Genomic DNA, 12,714 nt, shown 5'->3' with positions numbered 1-12,714 from the left:
TTGAGAATGGAATAAACAATGTCAGATGTCCCAGGATAAGTACCAAGAGAGGAAGCAAAAACAGCATTTTGGAAAGGGGGTCTGGCTCTAAGGATGAGACTAAGTCATGGCATGGACAAAGCAATGTAGCAAAAAATGTCACATGGACATACAACAATGATTCTTAGTTATTACTTTGCATTGCTGGAGAAATCAGTCTAATGATAAAGGGCTACTTTCATTTACTGATTGTTAAATGGAGACTTTAATAATCAACATAGAACTGAAGTCAGTATTTTCAAGATGTAGCAACTAAGAACAGCCAGAAATAGGAGTGCACATTAGTAAGGAAATATAAATAGTGTGGAAGAATTTATGAACTAGGTAGTATTAGGCTATTAGCAGGTGAAACTTGAGTCAAGGTCTGGGTTGTTTTAGATGTTCAGATGAATTTCAGCTCTAGGATGGAAAGAATTTTCACCCCCCAAAAATCACAAGAATACCTAGCCTTCCTAATGAAGAGAACATCAACTGAGTTGATGACAGTTCTCAAGATCTTTCAGGACCCTGACATTGTGCTGAAACATACCTGAGAGGTTGAGGTCTGCAAGGATGACATTGGTTAGGAACCCATGCATGTCAAAATGGATCCTGCCATTTTTCACACTGTCAGTGATGATGGACTTCACTGAGCCTAGAGCAAGCATGCATGCCTCGTGGATCTTCCACCTGTGAAAGGGATACCATAGCCTGACAAAACAAACTACACCGCCAAAAAGATAAATATGTGGGGGAAGAAAATTCAGGAAAGGCCACTCCAGCACAATCTGACTCATAAAGCCCATTTATCTACCTTTCCAATCTGAATCTTTAGCTGAAAAACAGTAAAATTTATTAACAGATTTTTCTAATTAGAAACAAAGTAAAAGTCTGTCTCCTTTCAAGGCTTTTTAAAACAAAATCATTTTAACCAATTATTTTAAGAACAGATTTGATGCCCACAATATATCCCCAACTTAAGACACATCCCTAAATTAAGCATCTGCTGCTCACTCCTTACCAGTGCTCAGCGCCGCTGGTTTTGGTTTGCTCGGCTTCTTGTAAATGCCGGGTGGCTGCTGCAGCCAGGGCAGCTGCACTTTCATTTTCGAAATCTGTGGCCACAGCCTAGGGAGAGAAAAGAGGGACTAATAAACCTACCAGTCCAAATCGAGCCTATTTTAATAGCAAATTGCTTTAGTTAGGACGCTACCTCCCTGAATGATTCAAACTCTTTCTTATACACATGTGAAACTCTGATTGGTTGTATTAAAAATGTGATCCCAGTTTTTTGAGGTCTCTAATGAAATTAAAGAGCTATATTTTTGCAGTGCTTAGGCAATATTATGGCTGACAAATTGCTCCCTTTGGCTATATTCAGCAGAGTGTAAGTGGGCAATAATAGATTAAGTTTGGATGGCAATGGATAAGAAATATTTATTCTCTTGGAGCTGTGGAAAAATAAGGGTAATCTACTGAAATCTAGAGTGAACTTTTTATAGGTGCTTTAGAAATACGGTATGATAATGAAAAGAGAATGAACAATGAAGACAAACCTCCCACTCAACAGGCAACAAGGAGAAGCTTTTTAGCAGTACTTTGGCCTAGAGACCACCGATATACTCCAGACAGAAAAGGCAACCTCTGGTCTGTGCTACAGATCATTCATTCATTCATTCATTCATTCATCATTCATTCATTCATTCTCCATTTGCTGCACATTATTCTGTGTCTGCTTGTCTTCTATTCTCCTCTTTTGGAGGCAATGGAAACCGATTCTGGATCCTCCAACATGGGAGGCACTCAATTGCTTAAGGTACCTCAGCTCCCTGGTTTGCTCCATCTCTCACTGTTTTTCTCTGTGTCTCCCTTTATTGTGTCATCTGGCTGTACCAGCTCTCTGCAGTCCAGGCCGTCAGGTCTCCATGGCATGGGCCAGCTTGCCTTCACCAGGAGGCCTCGGATATTGAACCCAATAGATTTGAGCCACATCCACTTCCCACTTACTAGAATACTTTATCCTTCATATAATTCTTACATCTAATGTTTACTAGTAAATCAGAACCAGGAGGAATGACTTTGGAATTCCCAAATCTCAAACTTTGAGATAACCTGTTGTATCCTCAAAAAAATCTGGAATAAGTTGTGTAAGTTATTAGAATGAAAAAATAACCACAAAGACATCTATAGGACTATAAAACATCATCAAGGAACCCTAATGTAAACCATGGATTACAGTTAGTAGTACAACTATAGTATTTTTTTGTCATTTTTTTTTAAAAGGAGGTACTGGGGATTAAACCCAGGACCTCATTTATGGGAAGCAGGTGCTCAACCACTGAGCTACATCTGTTCCTCTTTCATCAATTTTAACAAAGGTACCATATTAACGCAAGATGTTAATGGGGGAGTATATGGGAACTCTATTTTCTGCATGATTTTTCTGTAAACCTACAATCTCTCTCTAAAAAAAGTCTGAAATAAAGCTTTACAACAGCAGTACTTAGCTTGAATTAGATAGCTAGAAAAAAGAAAAGCTCAAGTGGTTTATTAGCCTTATTTGGTTGATGTATCAAGGTAACTCTCTTACCAGCAATAGGTCTTGAGCTGCAATCCTAACAGTGTAGGAAAAAGTATCATCATCTTCATCTTCCACAAATTGTTGGGGGTTGGCTGTCCACACCTTAATCTGAAAGGGTGATGAAGTTATGTCTTTGTGAGGCTGCCAGTATGGTTCATATTTTCAATCTCTTCATGAACAGATGTAGGAAGACTAAGACCTTTTATTTTTACCTTGAACAAAGTTCTTGCCTCAAGTCTTTTTTTTTTTTGATGTAGAGAAAACAAATCCTTTATCAGTGATTTATCAAGCAATGGCTACTGCTCTCTAGCAGACACTATTTTAGAATTTAGCAGATTACTACTTCTCTGCTATTGTCAAACAGTTGTTAACTCTTTAATCAATTTTCTGAATTCTACTAGGTCTGGTAGAATATTTACTGTGAAAATTATATGTCAATTCTTGTTTTATAGGAGAGGCAATTATCTTATTCTTTAATGCTCTTTTGTACTTTTAATGACTCATCAACTAGGCTAATGATCTGATCTCTACATTTGATTATTATAGGGAAGGAATAGGTTCTCTTAGATACCTGATCTCCTAGATACCTGCAGAGATTTTCCTAATGGTAAAAAAATATTTTGAAAGAGCAATTACTTAATAAGGAGTTGATAAAACTCTAATCCCCAGTGATACAGCAATGAAATGCCACTGATTTTCTAGGACTTCCCATGAAGTTATTATCCTAGTGATTATTTTTAGAAACAAAGTATTCACTTGATCTAGGTTTCATGTTCATTAAGTTGTGCTTTCCAAATACAAGCTGGTAATTGCCTTGCAGATATTTACCTGTTCCTCAGTGATCTGCATGTACAGGATAATATAGTAAATCAACTCAGGCAAGGCTTTCTTCACAGTGCTTTTGAATTTGCTATTTTCTAGTAGGGCGTGGACAAATTCAAAAATGCTAAAGACAAGATTCTCAAAACCTAAGACTTCACCTATAGGAAATACATAACAGAAGAAATTAATGGCAAGAAAGCAAAAGAAAATTAATTGTAAATGAATGAATATTTAAAATACTTGCTAATTATTATTCTCAAGGGACTGGTTTAGGGGGCTGGTGAGTTAAATAGTACAACTTTGAGGATACTAAATATTTTGTTATTTTCAAGTAAAAGAACCAGGAGAACTAAATATATTTTCTAGCATATCTATTTTTGATCTGGCTTACTTAAAAATTTTAAAACAGAAATACAGTTAGTGTAACTTATGGACTACAGTTAACAGCAATACTGTAATATTCTTGCATCAATGTCAAAGAAGGTACTAGACCAGCTAAGGGTGATTAATGGGGGAGGGGGAGCATGGGATTTTTTTTTGGACCAAGGAAAAAGTTAAAAAATTACTGAAGCAATTACTGTGCAACTCTGTGATGAAACTGAGAGCCACTGAGTATACACTTTGGATGTATTGTACAAGGCATGAGACTATATAACACAGTAAGCCATGTGGTGGATGATGGACTGTGGTTAACAGTACAAATACGAGAGTGTTCTCTCATGAACTGTAACAACTGTACAATACCAATACATGTTTCCATATATATATTTCTATACTGTATATGGAAAAAATATACCAAATGCAAGCTATAGACCAAGGCAGTAATATTTGATGATGTGCTTTCATAATCTGTAACAAATGTTCCACAACAATGCAAGGAGTTGGTGGAGGGATGATGGATGGTAATTCTGCATATTAAGCATGATTGTTTTGTAAGCTCTAATAAAAATTTAAAAAATTAAAAAAAAAAATAAAAAACCCTGTAAGTGTCATCATCTGTGACCTCAAAATTAAACCAGACGAAATGCCAGAAGTAGGCTGGGTTAGATGGCTTCTAAGGTGTCTCTTCCAACTCAGAAATTCTATGATTTTATGAGACATACACAAATGACTATGAGGAACAGATTAAAGATTTTTCAACTTCTTATTTCCTCACAGATGCCCTATACTTGAATATAATGTTTGTTACATTTAATACACTGAAAGGAAACTCAATTAGAAAACTCACTTAAGGGAGCGAAGCCTCTAAATTACCGCTTTTTTTCCTATCTCTGGCTTCTTTTTTTTCCCTTAGATTTCTTTTCCCACTAACTGGTAATGTCTGTTAAGATCAGATAAACTACATACCATCGGAATCCACAGGATCTTCTACTTCCTCTGTGTAATTTACTTCTGTCCTCACATAAGTATGATGAAGAGTAAAGAAACAGAATTTGGAGACTATATATACACTATAAAGGAATGCTGTACATTCCAATACTAAGAGAAGATACTTAAAAAAAACCCATTAAAAAAAGTGGAACCATATGAATGTAAGACCCAATGCTAGATTCCCAAATATGGGTGATAGCAGGTTCCTTAAGCTTTCAGGAAAGGATATAAAGCTGCACTCTCAGTTAGGGTGTTCCAAACAATGGGCAGAATCTGCTGCATGGAAGAAACCATATGCTTTGGGAAGTTTTTCACCAAGGCTGTCACTGCCTGAGGAGTTTTAGAGAAAAAGACCGAAGAGTTACAAGTGACGCAGAAGAAATCAATAATTTCAGGCAACCTTCTCAAACTCCAAATACTTCAATGGTAGTAAAAGTTTACCTTTAGGACTTCCATCTTAAACCCACTGTCAGATGTGGGGCCATCTGGTATCTGGAGGGCCTGAACAAAGGCCTCTGTGAATTGCTGCACCACAGGAAAAATCAGGACTTTTGCTGCACCCTTATAACAGAAACCAAAAGTCAATACTGGACATATCTCTAATCAATGGCTTCAATGTCTTTATCAAATGTCGAGATTCAAGGCATCTAAAGAGCTCTCTAGGGTCAGGTCCCAACCAGAAGGGCACAGCATAGAGTCACTGGAGGTGTGATTTCATGTGTCCTTACCTAACACTTGTAGTTCCTTACCACAACTCTCTTAGAAGCTATTTATAAAAGACCAACTTTTCAAAACCACAGGGATCAGTGCTTTATAGCTAACTTTGTTTCATACGAGAGGGCCATAAAAAAAGGAAGAAAGTCCTGAATACTAACTAGTATGAAAATGAGCATAGGATAAGTGTGAGAAGGAATAAGGCTCAAAAAGGAAATTGGGCTATACGCAAATGAAAAATTTAATTCAAATGTTAAATCTACTCACAACACTGGTGAGTGTACTTTCTGCTACTATTGTCGTGAAATTAGTCATTGCTATGCCTGCTAAGTCTTTTGAGAATGTCTACTATTTACCAAAGACTCACTTACCTTTTCCAGTTCCTCCATGTTACAGATCATATGGGCACAAGTGGTAAAAATCTCCACAGCTCGGGAGCGGGTTCGAATACCATACACCTGGATAAAGGTTATACATAGCCATGAGGTGACAGTGTGTGTGAATCTATGTGTGTGTGTGTGTGTATGTGCGCGTGCATCTATCCATGACTAGAGGTAACACTATGACTATTGAATCTTCACATGTGATTGGATCCTCTAGAGAGATATAATAATCTCCCTTCATGTCTAGCAGACAGCCTTCTTCTGTAGTTGAAAGAATGAAAGGCTGCAGGATAAAAACTGCTGGAACTTATTTGGATTAGTCTTATATACAGGCATCTGTGGGCTGATTTGATTAAAAATATCATGCTGTATACTGCTTGAAATCCCAACACGGCCAACATACTTCTTTTAAAATGCAAAGACTCTTGCTTGGGAGTGGGGAGAGGTAATAGGAGGGTTAAAATATGACTTTTCAGGCACTCATATCTTACCCTGAATGAATTACCATTCACATATACATGAATCAAATATATATACATGGCATTTTAAGGGTCTATTAAATATAACACAGTGACAGACTGCTTCCCAATACTTTGCGGAAGCGGGCAAACTTAGGTGAGATCCCTTAATGAGAGGCCAGAGATAGGACAGAGGTAGCATGAAGGCACTACATGCTTAAGGGTAATGAGATGCCAGGAAGTACAAGATACGTTAAGACATGTTTCAGGTATCTACTCTTTTATCACAGGCTTACCCTAGTAGTCATCAGTGAAAAGCCCTAAGGTTAATGCAGATTCAGATGTTTGTCAGTTGTAGTCTGCAGATATGGGCATCAGCAACAAAATCAATGACCCCAGCTAACATGTAAAGGCTGACCAGAGCCTGAGCAGCCCTTATTTGCTGTGTGATCTTAGGGCGAGATTTCATACCTCGGCCATGGTGAAGATCTTATACATCTCTGGAAGAATGACAGGAGCAACAAGTGGCATCTGTGTGTCTGTCACTTCTCGAGTAAATTCTACAAAGAAAAAAGCAGCACTGTAAGAAAATGTTACTTTATAAAGACATTAAGTGTGAAAGTTTCCTGAACTGCTCCTAGGTGGCAATACCCAAACAGATAGCAAAAAGGTAAAGATACTGGTCTGGGGGTCTTATCTTGGGGAAGTAAAAGAAGCAAGAGTTATGAATTATTTGTTAGAAGGAAAAAGAGAACAATCTGGTGATAAAGGAAAATACAGGAGATTAAGAAAGAAAATCTTAATATAAATATTCAAAGAAAATCTGTATTGGAATTCCACGAAAGTCCTTGGGAACTTTTTTTTTTTTCTGAGGTATTGGGGTAGGGGATTGAACCTGAGACTGCATATATGGAAGGTGGTGCTCAACCACTGAGCCACATCTGCTCCCGAGTTGTTTTTTTTCATTTGTTTGCTTGTTGTTTGTTTTTTTAGGATGCACCGGGGACTAAACTCAGGACCTCCCATGTGGGAAGCAGGTGCTCAACTGCTTGAGCCACATTTGCTCCCCCCTTGGGAACTTTTGGCCAACTTGGGGAAACTTCATTAATCAAGTTTGTGCCCTTCTGTCAACATTCAGGTGCACTTCTAGGTCTCTTACTTTTGGTTCTGTTTCACTACCCTTACCTGGTAAGCTGTTTGATGTGCATAAAAAAATACAGAAAGGGATTTCCTACATGAATGTGGCATAAAGTAAACTTTTCTTTAAAAATTTCTGTATATTTATTTCTGAATAGAAAAGACATACACAGAGTTCAAATTCTTAACACTGCAAACAGGTTTACCATTAAAAAATCCCCATTTAGCTTCTGTCCATCTAGCTATCTAGTTCTCCTCCCCTGGTCTAATACATCCTTCCAGAGAATATATATACACACATACAATTTTTTTCTTTTTTTCAAAAATGGCAGCAAACTTTGTATGCTCTTCTGCAACTTCCCTTTTCATTTAAAAATACATCTTTATTTTAGAGTTAACGATGTTTTATTAGTACATATTCAAGTCTCAGATTTGGCCTCAAGATTTTGAATTTTCATATGATGAAGCCATGCGAAGGTCTATGTATTCCCTTTATATATATATTAATTTCATTACAGAAAAAAAAATGTTTCACGAACTATTTGATGAACCTCTTCTACTAACTAAAGCTGTTGGATTTAACTGTGGCTGGGTCCATAGAGCGCAGTCTTTAATTCACTATTATACTTGGTAACTTTAAAAAACATTCAAAATCTTGAAAAGGTTACAATCTAAATTCCTACTAAATACACATCAAAAGTCTGTACACACAATATAATACATCATTAACACAAAGTAAGCTTAAAATACATTTGACATGACATTTTCTTTATTACAGATCTTAGCTATGGTTGTTCTATTCAGAAATTAAAAAACATATTTTCATTAAGTTGGAGTTTCCTCCCTTTCCCCCAGCCTAGGAATAATTTGAGAAAAACTTAATTTATAAAAGTTATTATAAAATTAACTTTTCATTTATACATTTCTAATTTAAGCATTATAGCATTTAAAACTATAGCTTACAATGCATGTCTTAAAAAATAAAATTACATCTTCTAATATAACCACTGATTGACTGATTAAGCAGTTTTGTTGAGATATAGTCACATACCATGTGATCTACCCAAAGTGTATAAGTAATGGATATTAGTATAATCATAATGTTGTGCATTCAATGCAAAAATTTTAAGAACAATTTCATTACTCCAAAAAGAAAAACGCTACACCCCTTGGTAGTCCTTCCTTAGCCCTATATAATAACCAGTAACCAGTAGTCTAATTTCATCATTACAAATTGATTTTAATTTACATTTTATATAAATTGAATCACACAATATATATACTTTATGTCTGGTTTCTTTCATTTACCATAATGTTTTTCTAAATTTTTTTTAGGAGGTACTGAGGATTGAACCTAGGACCTTGTACATGGGAAGCAGGTGCTCAATCACTGAGCTACATCTGCTCCCCAGCATTTTTTTGGTCTGATACTAACATCTTGTAGTATTAACATACATTTGTTCAGTTTCAAAGAAAGACAGTCATATATGCAATTTAACCCACATTCATATTTCACATGCGGTTTTACTATGCTATACAGTCCCATGTTACATTCTTCAGCTTTCTTCTTAGTAACATCCATGACCTTCGACCTCCCTTTAAACTACTTTCAAACCCTCATAATAGAACCACTACAAACATTATGTTGGGCTTTCACCTTTTCTATAAATTTCCAAAGATTAACACACATTCTTTCTACCAATTCTGCACAAGTTAAGACTCAGCTTTCCATTCTCTAACCTTGTTCTATTTTCTGGTGATCCATATTCAAGTTATTAACTCCCTGAGATTACAAAGATTATTTAGTACATAGTACTGCAATCATTCATTATTTGTCCTTTTGCGTCTGGCTTGCTTCACTCAACATGTCCTCCAGGTTCATCCATGTTGTCACATGCTTTATAACTTCTTCTTACAGCTGCATAATATTTCGTTGTGTGAATACACTAGTTTATCCATTCATCAGTTGATGGACACCTGGGTTGTTTCCAACTTTTGGCAGTTGTAAATAATGCTGCTATGAACATTTGTGTACAGATGACTGTTTGTGTCACTGCTCTCAGTTCTTCTGGGTATATGCCCAGTAGTGGTATTACCAGGCCACGTGGCAAATCTATATTCAACTTCTTTAGGAACTGCCAAACAGTCCTCAACAGTGGCTGTACCATTCCACAGTCCCACCAACAGTGAATGTGTTCCTATCTATCCACATACTCTCCAACACTTGTAGATCTCTGTCTTTTTAATAGTGGCCATTCTAATAGGTGTGAAATGATAACTCATTGTAGTTTTGATTTGTAGTTCCCTAATCACTAGTGAAGTAGAATATTACCCTTATTGGACATGTGATTTCCAAATATTTTCTCCAATTGAATTGGCTGGCTTTTCACCCTTTTGACAGTCCTGTGAGGTACAAAAGTGTTTACTTTTGAGGAAGTTCCATTTATCTGTTTTTTCTTTTGTTGCTCATGCTTTGAGTATAAGGTCTAAGAACCACCACCTATCACAAGGTCTTTAAGACGTTACCCTACATTTTCTTCTAGTAGTTTTAAGGTCCTGGCTTTTATATTTAGGTCTTTGATCCATTTTGAGTTGATTCTTCTATAGAGAGTGAGATAATAAAGGTCTTCTTTCTTCTTTTGGTTATGGATATTCAGATCTCCCAGGACCATTTGCTGAAGAGTCTGTTTTGTCCCATTAACACTGCTTTGGTAGGTCTGTGGAAAACCAGTGGGCCACAGAGGTGGATTTATTTCTGGACCCTTATGCTATTCCACTGATCGATACGTCTATCTTTACGCCAACACCATGCTGCCTTTTAAAAAACTTTTTTAAATTAAAAAAAATTTTTTTTACCATGCTGTTTTGACCACTGTAGCTTTGTAATACGTTTCAAGGTCAGGCAGTAAAATTCCTCTCACATTATTCTTCTTTTTTAGAATGTTTTTGGCTATTCAGGCACACTTTCCCTTTCAAATGAATTTGGTAATTGCCTTTTCTATTTCTGTAAAGTCGGCTGTTGGAATTTTGATTAGTATTATATTGAATCTGTAAATCATTTTGGGTAGGACTGACATCTTTCAGCGCTCTTTTGCAGATTTCTGCATATAGGTCATATATTTCTTTGATTAAACTGATTCCTAGGTAGTTGAGTCTTTTTGTTGCTAAGGTAAATGGAATCCCCCCCTCCCCCCCGATTTCCTCCTCAGATTGTTCAATACTACTGTAGAAAAACATTACTGGTTTTTGCATGTTAATCTTGTATCCTGACACTTTGCTGAACTTGTTTATTAGCTCAAGTTGCTTTGTGGTAGGCATTTCAGAATTTTCTAAATATATGAAATAGTTTTACTTCCTCTTTTCCTATTTGGATGCTTTTTTCCCCTTGTCTAATTGCTCTAGCTAGAACTTCTAGCATAATACTGAGTAACAATGGTGACAGTGGGCATCCTTGTCTTGTTCCAAGTCTTAGAGGGAATGCTTTCAACCTCTCCCCATTGAGTACAATTTTGGCTATGGGTTTTTCTTATATGCCTTTTATTACATTGAGGAATTTTCCTTCTATTCCTTACTTTTGAAGTGTTTTTATCAAGAAAGGGTACTGGATTTTGTCGATTGCCTTTTTTTTTTTAAGATTTATTTATTTAATTAATTCACCCCCTCCCCCGGTTGTCTGTTCTCTGTGTCTATTTGCTGCGTCTTGTTTCTTTGTCCGCTTCTGTTGTCATCAGCGGCACGGGAAGTGTGGGCGGTGCCATTCCTGGGCAGGCTGCACTTTCTTTCACGCTGGGCAGCTCTCCTTACGGGGCACACTCCTTGCGCATGGGACTCCCCTACGCGGGGGACACCCCTGTGTGGCATGGCACTCCTCGCGCGCATCAGCACTGCGCATGCGCCAGCTCCACACGTGTCAAGGAGGCCTGGGGTTTTAACCGCGGTCCTCCCATGTGGTAGACAGACGTCCTAACCACTGGGCCAAGTCCGTTTCCCCTTGATTGATTTCTCTCTCCTCTCCCCCCCACCCCCCTGTTGTCTGTTCTGTGTCTATTTGCTGCGTCCTCTTTGTCCGCTTCTGTTGTTGTCAGTGGCATGGGAATCTGTTTCTTTCATTGTGTCATCTTTTTGTCAGCTCTCCGTGTGTGCACCGTCATTCCTGGGCAGGCTGCACTTTCTTTCGCACTGGACTGCTCTCCTTACAGGACGCACTCCTTGCATGTGGGGCTCCCCTATGCGGGGGACACCCCTGCATGGCAGGGCACTCCTTGCATGCATCAGCACTGTGCATGGGCCAGCTCCACACGGGTCAAGGGGGCCTGGGGTTTGAATCACGGACCTCCCATGTAGTAGACGGATGCCCTAACCACTGGGTCAAGTCCGCTGCCTGTCAATTGCCTTTTCTGCATTGATCAAGATGATCATTTTTTTTTTTTCTTCAATTTGTTAACATGGTCTGTTATGCTGATTGATTTTCTTAGGTTGAACCAGTCTTGCATACTAGGAATAATTCCCACTTGGTCATAGTATATAAGTTTTTGGATATGCTGCTGGATTCTATTTGCAAGTATTTTGTTGAGAATTTCTTCATCTATGTTAGAGACTGGTCTGTAATTTTCTTTTCTTGTAGTGTCTTTTTTTTAAAGATTTCTTTATTTCACCCTTCCCCCCTCCTCCCACCCTGCTGTTTTTGCTGTCTATGTTGTCTTCTCTTCTCATTTTCTCTCCTCTAGGATTCACCGGAATTTGATCCTGGAGACCTCTGATGGGGACAGAGGTTCCCTGTCAATTGCGCCACCTTGGTTCCTATTTTTTCTGCTGCACTTCACCTTGTCTCTCTTTTGATGCGTCATCATCTTGCTGAGTGACTCACTTGCACAGGGCGCCGTCTCACCGCACAGGCACTTGTACAGGTAGTGGCTTGCTATATGGGCACACTTTTTCTTCTTTTACATCAGGAGGTCCGAGGGATTGAAACTAGGTCCTCCCAAATGGTGGAAGAAAGCTCTACTACTTGAGCCACATCCGCTTCCCTCTTGTAGCGTCTTTATCTGGCTTTGGTATTAGGGTGATATTGGCTTCATAATATGTGTTAAATAATTTTCCCTCCTCTTCAAGTTTTTGGAAGTGTTTAAACAGGATTGGAGTTAATTCTTCTTGAAATGCTTGATAAAATTCACCTGTGAAGTCATTAGGTCCTGGACTTTTGTTGGGAGATTTTTGATGATGGATTCAA

General features: G+C 37.9%; 1 protein-coding gene across 10 annotated transcripts in view; it reads right to left on the bottom strand.

Moving 5' to 3' along the window:
* IPO9 (importin 9) overlaps positions 1 to 12,714 on the bottom strand; it is a 57,473-nt gene that overhangs the window by 21,260 nt on the left and 23,499 nt on the right. For all 10 annotated transcript variants that reach the window (XR_011645527.1, XM_004481945.3, XM_071207647.1 and 7 more), the window contains 9 exons: positions 6,819 to 6,907; positions 5,878 to 5,964; positions 5,234 to 5,353; positions 5,022 to 5,122; positions 4,769 to 4,827; positions 3,428 to 3,579; positions 2,609 to 2,707; positions 1,040 to 1,146; positions 569 to 708 (listed from right to left, as the gene is read on the bottom strand). Coding sequence is in view for 9 of the 10 variants with exons in the window: in XM_004481945.3 (XP_004482002.1) it covers positions 569 to 708; positions 1,040 to 1,146; positions 2,609 to 2,707; positions 3,428 to 3,579; positions 4,769 to 4,827; positions 5,022 to 5,122; positions 5,234 to 5,353; positions 5,878 to 5,964; positions 6,819 to 6,907 (954 nt within the window). In the remaining variant the exon portion in view is untranslated. The remainder of the gene's footprint in view (positions 1 to 568; positions 709 to 1,039; positions 1,147 to 2,608; positions 2,708 to 3,427; positions 3,580 to 4,768; positions 4,828 to 5,021; positions 5,123 to 5,233; positions 5,354 to 5,877; positions 5,965 to 6,818; positions 6,908 to 12,714) is intronic.

Source organism: Dasypus novemcinctus, chromosome 13 (genome assembly GCF_030445035.2).
Source record: "Dasypus novemcinctus isolate mDasNov1 chromosome 13, mDasNov1.1.hap2, whole genome shotgun sequence".
NCBI lineage: Eukaryota > Metazoa > Chordata > Mammalia > Cingulata > Dasypodidae > Dasypus > Dasypus novemcinctus.
This window is presented reverse-complemented; position numbering and strand designations above follow the sequence as displayed.